Genomic DNA, 14,029 nt, shown 5'->3' with positions numbered 1-14,029 from the left:
ATTCACTCAAAAAATAAAACTGACCAGTCCTCCCCACCCCTTCCCTAACCAGGCAAGTTGTTCAAATTCTCTAAGTCCGGGTTTCTTCATCTGAACAAATGAGAATAATAAAACTTGTCCCACTATTTTAACAGATGTTTTTAAAGAATGGATGAAATAGTAGAGATGAAAAGGCTTTAAAAGGTAACTGGGGGAAATGATGAACAACATAGACTGATGAACAAGAACAGACCCAGAGATAAGGAGCCATGGGTCAGACTGCTGGACCTCAGAGGGAGGGGGGGATAAAAGGGAGAGATCAACCAGAGGACTTATGTGCACATATATGAGCCTAATCAGTGGTCAAGGACAATAGTGGGGTGGGGACATGGGGGGGAGGGGGATTGGAATGGGGGATTGAGGACAAATATGTGATACCTTAATCATTAAATAAATTAATAATAAAAAAGGTATCTGGAACAGTCAAAATATAAGGTGATGTTATTACTTTTAGTTAAAACAATTACTATAACAAAAACAAAAAAACAAAAAAAACAGCCGCTCCAATATTGGAAAGGGGCTTTGTGAGTCACAAACGGGGCCAACACAAACCCCACCAAGGGTTACGATTCCGCCTGTTCAGCCACGCTTTCCTCATCCACTCCTTCCTCTTTTCCTGGTTCTCTCCCTTGGCTGCTTCTTTTCTTTCTACGCGTTTTCCCTCCCTTTATATGTCTGAGGAGCAGGCCAGGGCCCTGGGCTCCCGCTCAAAGCAGCTCCAAACCTGGGAGACAGGGACCCCTCCCCAACCAGGCCATGCAGCCCTCTGCCAGCACAGACACACAGCAGCCACTGAGGGGACCCGGACCCAACCACGTGGCAGGGAGCAAGCCTCTGCCAGGGTCTTGACAAATGCCAGACTGGACATCTCTGTCCACAGCCATGGGTGCTCCTGGACTAGTCAGACAGGCAGATGAAGACACAGAAACAGACAGACTAAATAGCTTTGTCCTGTCAAACACCCATTTCCTCCCACGTTACAAAGCCCAGTTGGCACAGAGGTGAACACTGAACTGCATCTAGAGAACTTCATTATTTTTGAAACGGAGGCAGCATCAGTCACTCATGAACAAAAGGCAGCTGTTAAATTGTTGAACACCTAATTAAAGTCAAACATCTGATAGAGGCACTGAGAGTCCAAAGAAAATAAGAAATCCTCATTACTGACATAGTAAAATTTCCTAATGCTATGGTCTCATATTCATAGGATTCAGACTTGGGGAGCCACACAAGGATATGGGCCTTTTTAACTAAAAAGCCCTAATTCAGACCCAGAAATTCCATTACTATTAATAGATATATATCCAAAAGAATTGAAACCAAGGACCCAAACAGATACTTGCATGCTAATATGTACAGCAGCATTATTCACAATAGCCAAAAAGTGAAACAGCTCAATTTATGAATGAATAAGCAAAATGTGGACTATACTTAGAGCAGAATATTATTCAGCCATGAAAAGGAATGGAGTTCTGATACATGCCATAGCATGAATGGCCCTTGAAGACATTATTCTCAGTGAAATAAGCCAGACACAACAGGACAAATACTGTGTGATTCTACTTCTATGAAATATCTGGGATAGAAAAACTCAGTAACAGAAAGTAGATTAGAGGTAACCAGAGGCTGGAGAGAGGGAAGAATGGGAAGTTACTGCTTAGTGGTTAAAGAGTTTCTGTTTGGAGCAATGAAAGAGTTTTGTAAATAGATAGTAGCAATAGTTGTCCAAAATTGTGAATATATTTAATGCCACTGAACTGTTTACAATTAAGAATGCTTAAAATGGCAAACTTTGTTATATATATTTACCACAATAAAGTAATGTTTAAAGGGTCATAATTCACGTCATCTTCAAGTATCAATAGATGTGACTTAGAGACTTAGCTTTCCTGAAATAGCTCAAAGAAATAAATCTTAAAACCACATTTCATATAACTGAAAGAAAGTGTTTAATCTCACCTGCAAATGGCTTCAAGGTCCCTAACTAATCTCATATGCTTCCTTTTAACTCCATCATTTATCATGTAGATTGTCACAACATACTTAAACCTGAGATGCATAAAATGTGCTATCAACAGTTGGAATATACAGGTGAACTGCAATTGTAGAATTATTATCACTGTCAATAATACATGAAAATCCATAGAAACAGAGAGTAAATTCATGGTTGTCAGAGGCTGGCGGGAGAGGGGATGGAGAATGACTGCCAGTATATAGAGGATTTCTTTAGGGGGTGATGAAAATGCACAAGAATTAGTGGTGATGATTGCATAGCTCTGTAACAATACTAAAAACCACTGAACTACACACTTTAAAAGGAGAGTTTTATGGTATATGAATTATATCTGCAGAGATGTTATTTAAAAATCAGTAACTAAATAACTAAATAAATAAGGCATGCAGCCCAGAGAGTTCAGCTTGCAAGGATGGTCCTCTGACTCATAGGAATCTTGTTTGGGCTGGAAAGTGTCTATTTCCCCACAGGAAATTCCTGAGAAGACACTGTAAGAATGGATGATGCACCCCACAAAGTGGCCATCTCAAAGCCCAGGCCTGCCCCCTGGTCTTAGGTCTTCTGGTAAAGTCTACCAAGGGATCGGAACCAAAGAAGACCCAGGCAGGAATTATGAGCATGAATAAGTAGCTAGGGAAAGGGACTGCAAGGAAAGACACCTAAAGGACCACATAGCAGCCAGAACGGAAGAACAGGCATTCAGTTGTTTGCCCACCACACGTGACCAGGGGGCTCTGGCACCAGAGTTTCCACACAGTGAACCCAGGCAAGGTTCCATGAGGCCAACTCAAGGTAGTTTCTTACAAGATGGGCAGAGAGTGAGTTCCTCCTCCTCTTCACCTCATGAGGACAGAAAGAACATATGCTTTGAAAATCTAAAAGACCTGGATTAAATTCCAGTTCCAATACTGTCAGGGTGACCTTGGCCATATTACTCAAGGTCTTTGGTTCTCAGTTTCCCCACCTGAAAAATATTTTTAAGGATAACCTGATACTAAATGCATGAAGCACCAAAAATATTGCTGGAGACACCAGGCATTCCAGAATGCCTGGTGTCTCCTACCCCACAAATATAAAAATATAGATATTATTCTTCAATATAGTTTATTTTTTTAATAAAAATGAAAACATGATGACTCCATGGATCATAGAAGCAGGCGCTGGGAGCGGGAGGGGCTTGGTGTGGGGAGCAAGGCACACTTAATTACAAGTTTTCCAGGACACTCATTGATGACGAGGTTATTTTTGCTTCAGGAAACTAAAAGCTAATCTGTCACTTAAGATGTAAAATTATAGTCCTTTCCTATCCTGATAAGATGCTATATGGAACTGTTTCCTCCTTTTATCTATAGACCTCTAAAACTTCCTATATAATAAAAAGCTAATATGCAAATAGATGGAACAGACGAACAACTGGTTGCTATGATGAGCCTGACCACCAGGGGTTAGACACTCAATACAGGAGCTGCCCCTCATGGTCAGTGCGCTCCCACAGCGGGGAGTGCTGCTCACCCAGAAGCCAGGCTCACGGCTGGTGAGTGCAGTGGCGGTGAGGGAGCCTCTCCTGCCTCCGTGCCAGCACTGAGGATGTCCAAGTGCCAGGTTAGGCCCACTTCCCATGGACATCACCCAAGGATGCAAGAGGCTAGAGGCCAGGCTGAGGGATAAACGCCTACCCACCCCCATCCCCACCATGCATGGATTTTGTGTATCAGGCTTCTAGTTTGCTATATATTTTTTTTAAAATAGTTTATTTTACAAAGCCAAGGTTTACATTTAAAGCAAAGTTTTATTTCCCAGGCAGTCTGTCCTTCTGTACTAAGGGGTTGTGTTTAGATTTGGGAATTCATGTTGGAAATCAGGGAGTTTATTTGCCCAGGTGGTATCCTTCCTGCTCACAGTGGCCCTATTTCCAGATATTCGAGGCTGAAGACAGGGAGCTTTTCCTCAGCTGTGAGAAGATGGCAGCGTGGAGTGGACAGCTGCTGGGCATAAGGGTACCGTGCATCCCAAATGGCCCCACAGTCTGGGATCCTACTGGCCTAAGGAAGGCTGACAGTTGTCAAGAAAACCTAATATGTGCCAGGAGTCGTCACTGATTTTTCACTTCTCCCTTGACTACTCCGGTATTGGCCAGAGCACTTCAGATTCTGTTTCTCTTTGTTTTACATTTCCATCCTTGAAATTTTGAGTGTCAGCCATCCAACAACATGTAAAAAGCTGTTTGAAATGCTTTGAAAGTTGTTTCATGGTGCTGCTTTTCCAAACTCTAGTGCTCTGCTCTTTGATAAGAATAACTGATATTTGCACAGTGATTCACACTTATTTTCCCATTCAGAGCCTCGAAGATGCCCCAAGAATTTGACTGGATAAAGACAATTGTCTCCATTTTATGGATTAAAAGTATGAGATCTGATTCCTTCAAAACTCTGTGAGAAAGAGATCAAGACAGAGACTGAGAATCTAGTCATAGCCTTATTTATTTCTTCTTCCTCTATTTTTCTTTTTTTATCTCTCTCTTTCTTTTCTTTCTTTCTTTCTTTCTTTCTTTTGCTAACTAGTATATTTGAAAGGTTATAGCTCAACATGGATTATTTTGGAAGGAAATATGTGTGTATGTGTGTGTGTATGACTGAACATGACACAATGGTCACAAAGTAAATAGAGCTTAATTGAGTAATCAAGACAACATTTCTGCCCACAGGCAATACGGGGAAGAACATGCATTTACTGTCTGGATTTTGGCTTGGCTCTCTAAAGGACAGGAGACAAGATTATTTTATTTCCCTTTTAGCTGGCTCAAGTGGGCAGTACCATGTGTAGCTGAGTGTATGAAAAGAAACTAGAAACCCCTGTTGGCAAATTGGCAGCTTGAATATTTCATGAAATTATCGCAATACTATGTTTTGAAATGGTGGCATCCTCCAGGGATCTCAAAGGCCACATCTGTAAGCAAAGTCTGGCTCGTGCCTTTGCATAAAGCTATAGACCAAAACCGCCTCAAAGGCCCTTGGTTTCTGGGAGACAATGTGTGAACGTATCAACAAGTGAGCCCATGAACACTCCAAGGATGATGGGAATGACAGAGGCAGGTCCTCGATAAACTCTCTTCCCTGTGCTGAATTTAGGCCACGGATCCTTATTTCAATGTCCCCTGGGAAGAAATAAGAATCGTCCCAAGAGACCAACCCTGAAAAGGAAGCAAGGAGAAGCCTTTGTTCTTCCAACTCAGAAAAATTCATGGCAGCCTGTCCTCAGGCCAGCTGCGACCTAACTGTCCCCACGGTTTTCATCCTGTAGTTAATCTATGTCTCCGTGCCTTGGCCAACAGCAAAGCTAGCCAGTCCACAAAGAACGCCCAACAGCTCGTCAAGGGAAGCCCTGTAACACCGTCTGCTCTCATCACTCCACTCTCCCCAAGGGGCTGAGACAAGCCTAGATTGGGGCAGAAAGGATGGGAGCAAATAAAAAGGCTTGGAGACATAACCTCTTGCAGACAAATAGTGACCTGAATTTTGCTGGAGTTCCTTATGAATATGTATAAACTTTACATTCTAAAAAAAAATTTTAAACCCTTCCAATGATAGATACCTCCACTTACCCCCCATGCTGTTTCCAAATCTAACGTCTCAGAAATTATTTTAGTCTGTACAAAAGTAGGTTTGTGGGGGAGGGCAGGGAGGACATGGAAAGGTTGAGCCTTACTATCCAGAAACACTAGCAGTGTCTTCTCCTGGGTTTCACATACACCAAGGGTGGTCAAGAGAAAGCAGATGGGAAAAGAGAATGAAGAATTTTTCTGTCACATCCCTGCCTGAGTGACTGACTCTCTAGGAGCCTCTGTTTTTCTCAACAGGAAACAGAGTTTGTCCCTATACAGTTCTGGTCCTAGAAAGTAAATTCCCAAAGAGACATTGCATTTATTCTATGTCTGTCTGACAAACCTTCAAAGCACGTGAGTCTAGACCAGCGTTTTTCAACCGCTGTTCCGCGGCACACTAGTGTGCCGCGAGATGTTGCCTGGTGTGCCGTAGGTGCAGACAAGACAAGAATTTTATAATTTTTCACTATTTTGTTTACTTAATATTTCATAATAAAGTAATTATAAAATACTTTCTTTGTGTTTATTTGATTCCTATTCAAGAGAATTACTTTATATATAGTCAATATAGGCACAGAGTTAAATTTTTTAACATTTTCTAATGGTGGTGTGCCTCGTGATTTTTTTCATGAAACAAGTGTGCCTTTGCCCAAAAAAGGTTGAAAAACACTGGTCTAGACCACCCCATATATTTCTCTCTCGTTCTCGCTCTCTCTCACACACACACATACACACACTCACACACACAGGAGAGCACAACAAGGCCATTTTAAAGTGAGTATGTTCTAGAGTAGGGGTGTCGAACTCAATCAGAGAAGGGGCCAAAATCTAAAATCCAGCCTAAGTCGCGGGCCGAATAGTTTACTGAACAGTCATAAACTGTCATTGTGATGGAAATGCAGCGGAGTGCAGTGATGACAGTGCGGTGCGGGCCACATTGCAAGGCCTGGCGGGACGGATTTGGCCCGCGGGCCTTGTGTTTGACACGTGTTCTAGAGAGCATGGTTTGAGGGATTTTTAGGAGGGAAGGGGGACTGAGAGGTTTTGGTCTTGCCACTTAACCGTCCCCATTCCTCACCCTCTGTTCAAAGCCAGATTAACTATTCCTTTACTTCCCTTGGTCGCTGGGGAAGTTAGAGCCTATTTTCAACCTCTATTTGACTCCTGAGCTAAGCCCCAAGTGCTCTCCTTATGTCTTTTAAATTCCATTTACGTTTAACTCAGTTCCATCAGTAGTAGCTGTGCTCCCCAAATTACGCCACAGACACCCCCTGTCAGCTGGGCCATTTTCCTATGTTGCATTTTCCAGACATCTCCTGCCAGCCAGCCGGGCTCCCTGAAGTCCCAGCCATTTCACAGCTCTGCTCCTCAAGGCGGCCCTCTGGGCTCCACCCACACAGTGCACTGGGCTGGAACTGCAGCAAGGCTCTCAGGGCCCCAGGGCTCCTGGAAGCCTGAGACTCCACTCCACTCCAGACCCATCCCCTCCACAAGCAGCTGCCTCCAAGTGCTCCTAAAGCCTGGCAGGGAACAGCAAGGAAATCTGTGACATTGACCTTGGGCCAGGGAGGCCTGGTCTTTAACAAGTAAGCACCCCATCCAGAAATTAAGATGCAGAAGACCTTTGCCACAGTTCCTAGGTTTTAGGTTCAAACAATCACATTCATGACTTCGGCCATCCATTTTGCTTTTTCTGTAACAGGTCCCATTAAAGTTTCTGCGCCTACCCCTCAAACAGCAGTGAAAAGCATTCCCTTTTTGCAAAGGGATCCTGTCACATTTTTTTTTAGAGTATCTAACCTTGAGGTACATGTAAACAGGTGTTTACTAAATTATTTTAATAATGACAGTCATGGCGTGGAGTGTTGTCTCATCATTGGAATGTTTAACACTCATGTCGCCAAATATTTAGCACCTGATATTTTTCAGAGCAATCCCCATGCCTTTTTTGTCAGACTTCTGCTCTCTCCACTGCGCCCGTCATTCTCTTAGGCAACAGTGAGGATGGACTCTAACTACAGACTAAATCAGTGTGATTATTTTGCTAATGAGCCTCGCCATTAAGTCTTCAGGTGTTTCCCAATCTATCAGCTTTCTTTAGTCCACATTAGAAAATAAAATTGTCCCCTGATTTTGAATGCTGAGCACTGATTCCAGAGTCCCGGAAGGAATGGTTGAGAGGACGCTGGCTGACCTGTAGCTACCAAATGACAAACAGCTGTAACACCAGGCAGGAAGAATTACTGTAAAAGGAAGAAAGTGCTGTCATCCCTCCCTCGCCCTCTCTTAACACGGTGGCAAAGGGTTTCTCGGACCTCAGAGAACTTGCCACAACAACTAAAAAAGCCAAATGCAAAAAGAGATAGAAAAGAAAACACCAGGAGTTGGAAAACATCACTAAAAATGAGAACAAATCTCAGTTATTTCCTAAGCTAGATCTCCAGAGCTGTTCTGCCATTACCCCAGCAGGAGACCAGCCAGACTCATAAACAGAAATCAGCTGTGAAGTATACCCAGTTGTTTTTGGTTTTTTTCCTTAATGAAGTTAGGGAAATGTTTTCTTATCTCTGAGCTGACAAGCTTTGTAACCCTATAGGTTAGGGTTTCCAGATCCCGGTTTTTAGGTTGCCTCATGCCCCTCTGGTTAAACCATCCATGGTAAATTAGGGAGAAAATTAATACACAGCCATAACAAATTCAGCTAATCGCCCAAAAGGCGCCCTCAAGGCTCTGTAGGATGCTGTCTGTGCGAAAGGTAAACAGAAGTCTGAGGTAAGAGTGTGCAGTAGAGTGGGAGAAATCCAAAGTGTGTTTTCATTGCCAGAGGGTAGCAAAGTCACCAAGGGACTCAGTCATACTGATATGTGTGTGTGGTGGCATGGGAACACACACTGGTCTTTGGAGTTCTCTGTGCCGGGGGAGATGTGGGCATGATGAGCGAGTCACTGAGGACAGGAAATTCTCTTCAAACTCCTGACATCTTCCCCACCAAACCCAACAGGAGTGCCCCTGTACTGACTCCTAAGCACTGGAGCGCCACCTACTGGGGGAGGCAGAAGCTACAGCCCCTTTAAGTCTTGCTGGGTGTGCACTCATTGGTTCTTGCAGGCAAGCATTCATTCTGACATGTATTAACCTGTTAACCGGGGAGTTCCCTTTTTAATTACGCAACGTACAATGGGCGCATACTCTTTCACTAGGATGTGTCAGTACGTCACACCCAGCGGATGTAATTTTATATTATTATTTTTTTATTTATACTTAATTAAAATAAATGAAATATATATTTTTTCATTTATTTATATATAAAGCACAAAGTAAAATACAAAATTACAAACAAATAGAAAAGAATACCAACAAAAAAATGGAAACATCGAATTAAAAAATTATAAATTTTACAAACAATTATGAAGATTACAGCCGAGGCCGGTTTGGCTCAGCGGTAGAGCGTCAGTCTGTGGACTGAAAGGTCCCAGGTTCGATTCCAGCCAAGGGCATGTACATTGGTTGCGGGCACATCCCTGGTGGGGGGGTGTGCAGGAGGCAACTGGTCGATGTTTCTCTCTCATCGATGTTTCTAGCTCTCTATCTCTCTCCCTTCCTCTCTGTAAGAAAATCAATAAAATATATTTAAAAAAAAAAAGATTACAAAAAATATATACCATCCCTCTCAGGGCGCAACATATATTTCAAGGACGTATTCATATGTCCTACCCGTTCCCGATAGTGTTTATGTTTGACGTATTTATAGGTCCCACTTGGTTAACAGGTTAAGGGCCTAGAATGAGCCAGGGCCTGTCCTAGGAAGTGGAGATAAAAAGATGCGCAGGGCCTCAAAAGTCCCATTGGACTCCTTCAGTCTAAGGCCTAGACTCTAGGCCTTATACACACACAGAAGAACCCACCTCGGGCAGTTATACCTCAAAGAGGAAACTGAAGGAAGAGTCCTAAGTGATCACCAAAGCTCAGAGATGGCTCCAAGGGCTACTGGGTCACCATTGCATTTGCAGAATACTATACCTGCAGAGGAGCATCTACCTGTAGAGAACAATTCTCCACTTAATATGAGGTAGAAATGTCCAATCTTAGGAGGCCACATTACCAATATTCCTCTGCAACACACTGGGTCCCCGAAGTGCACTGTGTAGTCTATTTACAATAGCTTTTCCCTATTGTGTGTGTGTGTGTGTGTGTGTACAAGTATGCCCTTAACACTGTTAGCATGTGCTCTATTGAAATGATGAATAATTGATTCTTATAATATAGTCTAATATGTAGTTTTCCGATAAGCTGCAAAGTATCTGAACAATACTAGGAACAATGTTTTGAACTTCAATAGTCCTTTTTCTCCAGTTTCCTTCATGCAGTATCCAGAGGAAGAGGAGCTAATGTCATACTTTCTTTAACCTGCACAAGCTGAGGTGCAAGCAATTGTCCTTTGACCATTTATTTGTAAAGAGAGATAACTATGATCATTATTATTCCTTTATTATAATTGCTATTCTGCTGTGTTGCTAAGTAGTTAAAAAGAAGGCACACTGCGTCTCCCACTCCCAGAACATGTTTCTTCCTCTTCCCTTCCTCTAGCAGCTAAGGGACATACCAATGTTTTATTTGCTAAATGTCTGACTATTAAGAAACCCATTTGCTAACTGTAGACCAAAATGGAAAATCAACCCAGAAAAGTGGAAGGCGAGGGTGGGACCAGAGCAGTGAGGGCACTAGAGGTGAGGCCTACATGAGCCATTTCCAGCCCGAAACCCAGGGTCAGAGCCAGTCCTTCAGGGAACTTCCAGGCTGTTCCCATGCACTGACCACCACCTCCATGCCTGGACTCTCAACACACACACACACACACACACACACACACAGAGAGAGAGAGAGAGAGAGAGAGAGAGAGAGAGAGAGAGAGAGAGAGAGAAGCTGGGAGAGAAAGGGCTGATGCAGTCCGTGCCTTAAAGTCTGTCAGGAAGAGAAGCCCCACCACTGGCAACTTTTTCAGTTCTCTCTTCTTTGGTTCCTCATCATCACCACTCTGAGGTAATCATTTGGCTTCTCTCTCTCTCCTGAAATTCTAACCCCCAATTATGTTCCATTGCCCCTTTGGATATTAGCAACCCCTTCCGTGTACATATTCATACTCTTCCAAGTCTGCTTCTCCCCACCTTTGTCACCCTTCCCCTTTCTCCCCCCAAAACACCAGGGCAATGCCCAAGAGGCAGAGAGGGGGTGGGAAATGGAGGGAGACCGGGATCCTGGTGCTCTTTCACCTGAAAACCGCATCCAGGAATGGAGGCAAAATCGCTCCTGTGAATTATATAATCACTGCAGCTTCTAGGGAGAGAACTGGAATCCAGGTTGCCATAGTGTTCGGAGGCATGTTGCTGGAAAGGGAGAGCTCCCAGCCCTGCCTGCTCTCTCCCTTCTCCTTCATCTTTGCACAAACCTCTCCAGGGTCAGCTCCTACTTTTAATGCCTGCTCCCTGCATGTGTGTGTGAGTAGGGGGCTGCTGGGGGCCAAGGGGGCAAAGGAAAGGAAAAGGGCTAAGAAGGGGTTTATCCTGCACTAAGAGGAGACCTTGTGAACTAGTTAAGGTTATCATTATGTGAATCATCATTACCACAGTGCACTGCCATTGCTGGTAAAGTAAGAACAATACTACTGAGCTCTCCTCCTCAAGGCTGTTTAACTGAGCCGAGAACTTGGAAGGGAGCATACCACCCCGGCTGGTCACAAATATCACCCTTTCCTTTGTGTGTCTCATTCCCTCTCACCTAATCCATCCACTATTCCAAGAGTTAGGAAAGGGACAGGGGAACAGGTGGGGTTGGGACACGGGGTAGAGAGAAATCAGGGACAGAGCTGCCTTTGTGACTCCAAAGCCCCAGCTGACCCTAAGACCCATGACTCTTGACCAAATTCTTCCCACCAAAAGAGGCCCAAATCCCCACACTGCCACCCAAACTCGATAGCAGAGGGACAATTAGCCCCCAACTCAGTTTCAGGATGGACAATGGGGAGAGACCAGGCAGGCAGGGTGCCTGGCAGCCTCTGGCTCTAAAGCAGGGGCGGGGAACCTTTTTTCTGCCATGGGCCATTTGGGTATTTATAACATCATCCAGGGGGCCATATAAAATTATCAACTTAAAAATTAGCCTGCTCTATTTGGTCAAACATTTAATTAACTCACTCCTAATGGCTTGGCAGGGCCAGATCAAATGATCTCGTGGGCCTTATAAGGATGGCCGGTCGTTCCCCACCCCTTAATGGTGGAAATGGGGGCAAAAGGAAGGAGGCTGGCAAAAAGAAACATGGAGACAGCCCCACCCCCAGGCTGGTCCTCAGAGGGTCACTCGAAGTACCCCAATAAGTAACAGGACCAACAGCGACAGGTATTTGGGGGGGGGGGGGGGGAAGAGAGACTGAAAGGAAGAGTGTAAACAGGGAGGCTTGAGAAACTGGGAGAGAAAAGGAAGCGGCAACACCCAGAGAGAGAGAGAAAGCCTTGGAAAACGACAGAGATAGAGCTGAGGCTGCCACCCTCCAGCCAGACCATCCCTCTATACTCCATCGTGACCTCAATCGCTGAGTGATGCCAAAAAAAATAATAACTTGTTAATAAGGGGGGCGGGGGAGAAAGTTTCCAGGAAGTGGGGAGTTACTTGAAAGCCTTTTTCTCCCCTCACAGGGGGGAGCTGGTGACACTTGATGCCCATGATGGAGATGCTTGGAGAACGCTGGGCTACAGCGTGGAGCCCTGTGAGCCCGGCACACCTTTTATCTCCTTAAGGCATGAAAAAGCCAAGCCCCCACGCCTCCCGACTCTTACCGCTTACATCCTCGGGTGCTAGCCTGTGCGTGGGTGCGAATAAGCACACACGGGGCGTGGGCGCCCTCGGGGTCAATGGCAGGGGAGAGGCGGGAGGGTGTAGGTGAGCGGTGGGGGTGAGGCGCAGGCTCACATCTGCATCCGCGGCTCCCTGAGCCCCTGAGCGCAAACCTCTCCATCAGGAGCCCCTGGAAGCCAGCGGGACTCCGGGCGGCGGCCCGGGCGCGGGGCCGGCCTGGTGCGGGGTGCGCGCGCGCGCTCCCGGCCGCGCCCCGAGCGGAGCCGGGGACCCCAGCCGGCGGGGGTGAAGGACCGCGGCGCCCCTTTCCCTGCGCGCGGCGGGCCGGGCAGTTGGGCTTTCCCGGCAAACGCGAAAAAGCGAGGCTGGAGCACAGACACTTGGGGAACTTTTCCCCCCTCGCCTGGAATCTCATAGGAAACACATGCGCCGAAGAAGCCGGCACCAGAGGGGGAGGGGCGGGAATTTTCCGCTCGGCCTCGCGGGGTTCGGGCCGGGGTCCCGCCGCTCCGGCGAGGCGGAGGCGCCCCGGGCAACTCCGCAGGGGCCGTCGCCCGGCGAGCCGGAGCCCGGCGGGCAGGGAGGTCCGGAGCCCGCGCCAGGGCCTGGGCCAGGCTGTGGGGGGCCAGCCTTACCTTGGTGGTTTTCCTCTGGGATGTACATCCTCGTGTTTTCATTGACCATCCACCAAAAAATTGTTTTTAAAAAGCGAAGAAGCCACAAAGAGGCAGAAATGTCAAAACACCCTCCTCCGCGGGTCTGGATGAATCCCTCCTCCGAGGCTGGCGGCTTTCGTGCAAAATTCAAGGAAGCTGTGGACCTGCGGTGTTTCTTCTTCCCTCCTGACGATTACCTGATTCCCATTATTGCATCAAACACCAAAAACTGCTCCTTTCCACTGCTGCCTCCTTGAGTGAAATTGCAATGCATCCTCAGTACATCCGGGCCCCTTCCAAGAATTTAGCCCCGCACCTCTGGCGGCTGCACCGTTTGAAAAAATCACCCGAGGGAGGCGGCGCGAGGAGAGGCAGAGAGGAGGGGCGAGGGCAGCGACGGACCCCAGACCAGGAGGGCCCGTGGGTGCAGAAGAGCCTCGCTGCTCAGGCCAGACTCGAGGCCCCGGCTCGGCTCGGCTCCGCTCCGTCCAGAAGCTCCCGCAACTCCGGAGGCGCGGAGGCAGGAAGAGGCTCCGCCGCTCCGGGCCGCTCCGCGCCGAGCACCGTTCTGGCAGGAGCTGTTCCTGCAGAGGCTGCGAGAGGGAGACACGGGCGCGCTCACCGCCTCCAGCCCAGCCCGCCGCCGCGCCCGCGCCCGCGCCTCCCCGCCCGCCCGCCCGCCCGGCGCGCTGGAGCAGACGCGCTGAACGCTTCCAGATGTGGCGCGGCGGCGGCGGCGGCAGCGGCGGCGCGCGGAGACCGGGCGCACGATGCAGGGCGCACAGCGCGGACCGAGCCCCCGGTGAGCACACGCTCGGCCCTCAGCCGCGCCGCCGGCCGGCCCCGCTGCCCGCATGACGTCAAAGGGCG

The 14,029-nt window shown here is 47.0% G+C and overlaps 1 protein-coding gene across 33 annotated transcripts in view; it reads right to left on the bottom strand.

Annotated features, from left to right (window-relative positions):
• The window catches only part of CACNA1C (calcium voltage-gated channel subunit alpha1 C), a 562,813-nt gene extending 549,068 nt beyond the window's left edge, over nucleotides 1–13,745 (bottom strand). For 21 of the 33 annotated variants that reach the window (XM_045588407.1, XM_045588403.1, XM_045588416.1 and 18 more), the window contains exon 1: nucleotides 13,139–13,745. In XM_045588407.1, coding sequence (XP_045444363.1) covers nucleotides 13,139–13,187 — 49 coding nt within the window. In that variant the 5' untranslated portion in view covers nucleotides 13,188–13,745. The remainder of the gene's footprint in view (nucleotides 1–13,138) is intronic. The other 12 variants (XM_045588418.1, XM_045588423.1, XM_045588417.1 and 9 more) reach the window with 1 other exon arrangement.
• Between the last annotated feature and the right edge of the window lie 284 nt (nucleotides 13,746–14,029).

This window comes from Pipistrellus kuhlii, unplaced genomic scaffold (assembly GCF_014108245.1).
Source record: "Pipistrellus kuhlii isolate mPipKuh1 unplaced genomic scaffold, mPipKuh1.p scaffold_m20_p_3, whole genome shotgun sequence".
Taxonomy (NCBI): Eukaryota; Metazoa; Chordata; class Mammalia; order Chiroptera; family Vespertilionidae; genus Pipistrellus; species Pipistrellus kuhlii.
The sequence above is the reverse complement of the archived record's forward strand: the minus strand, read 5'-3'. Positions and strand labels throughout refer to the sequence as shown.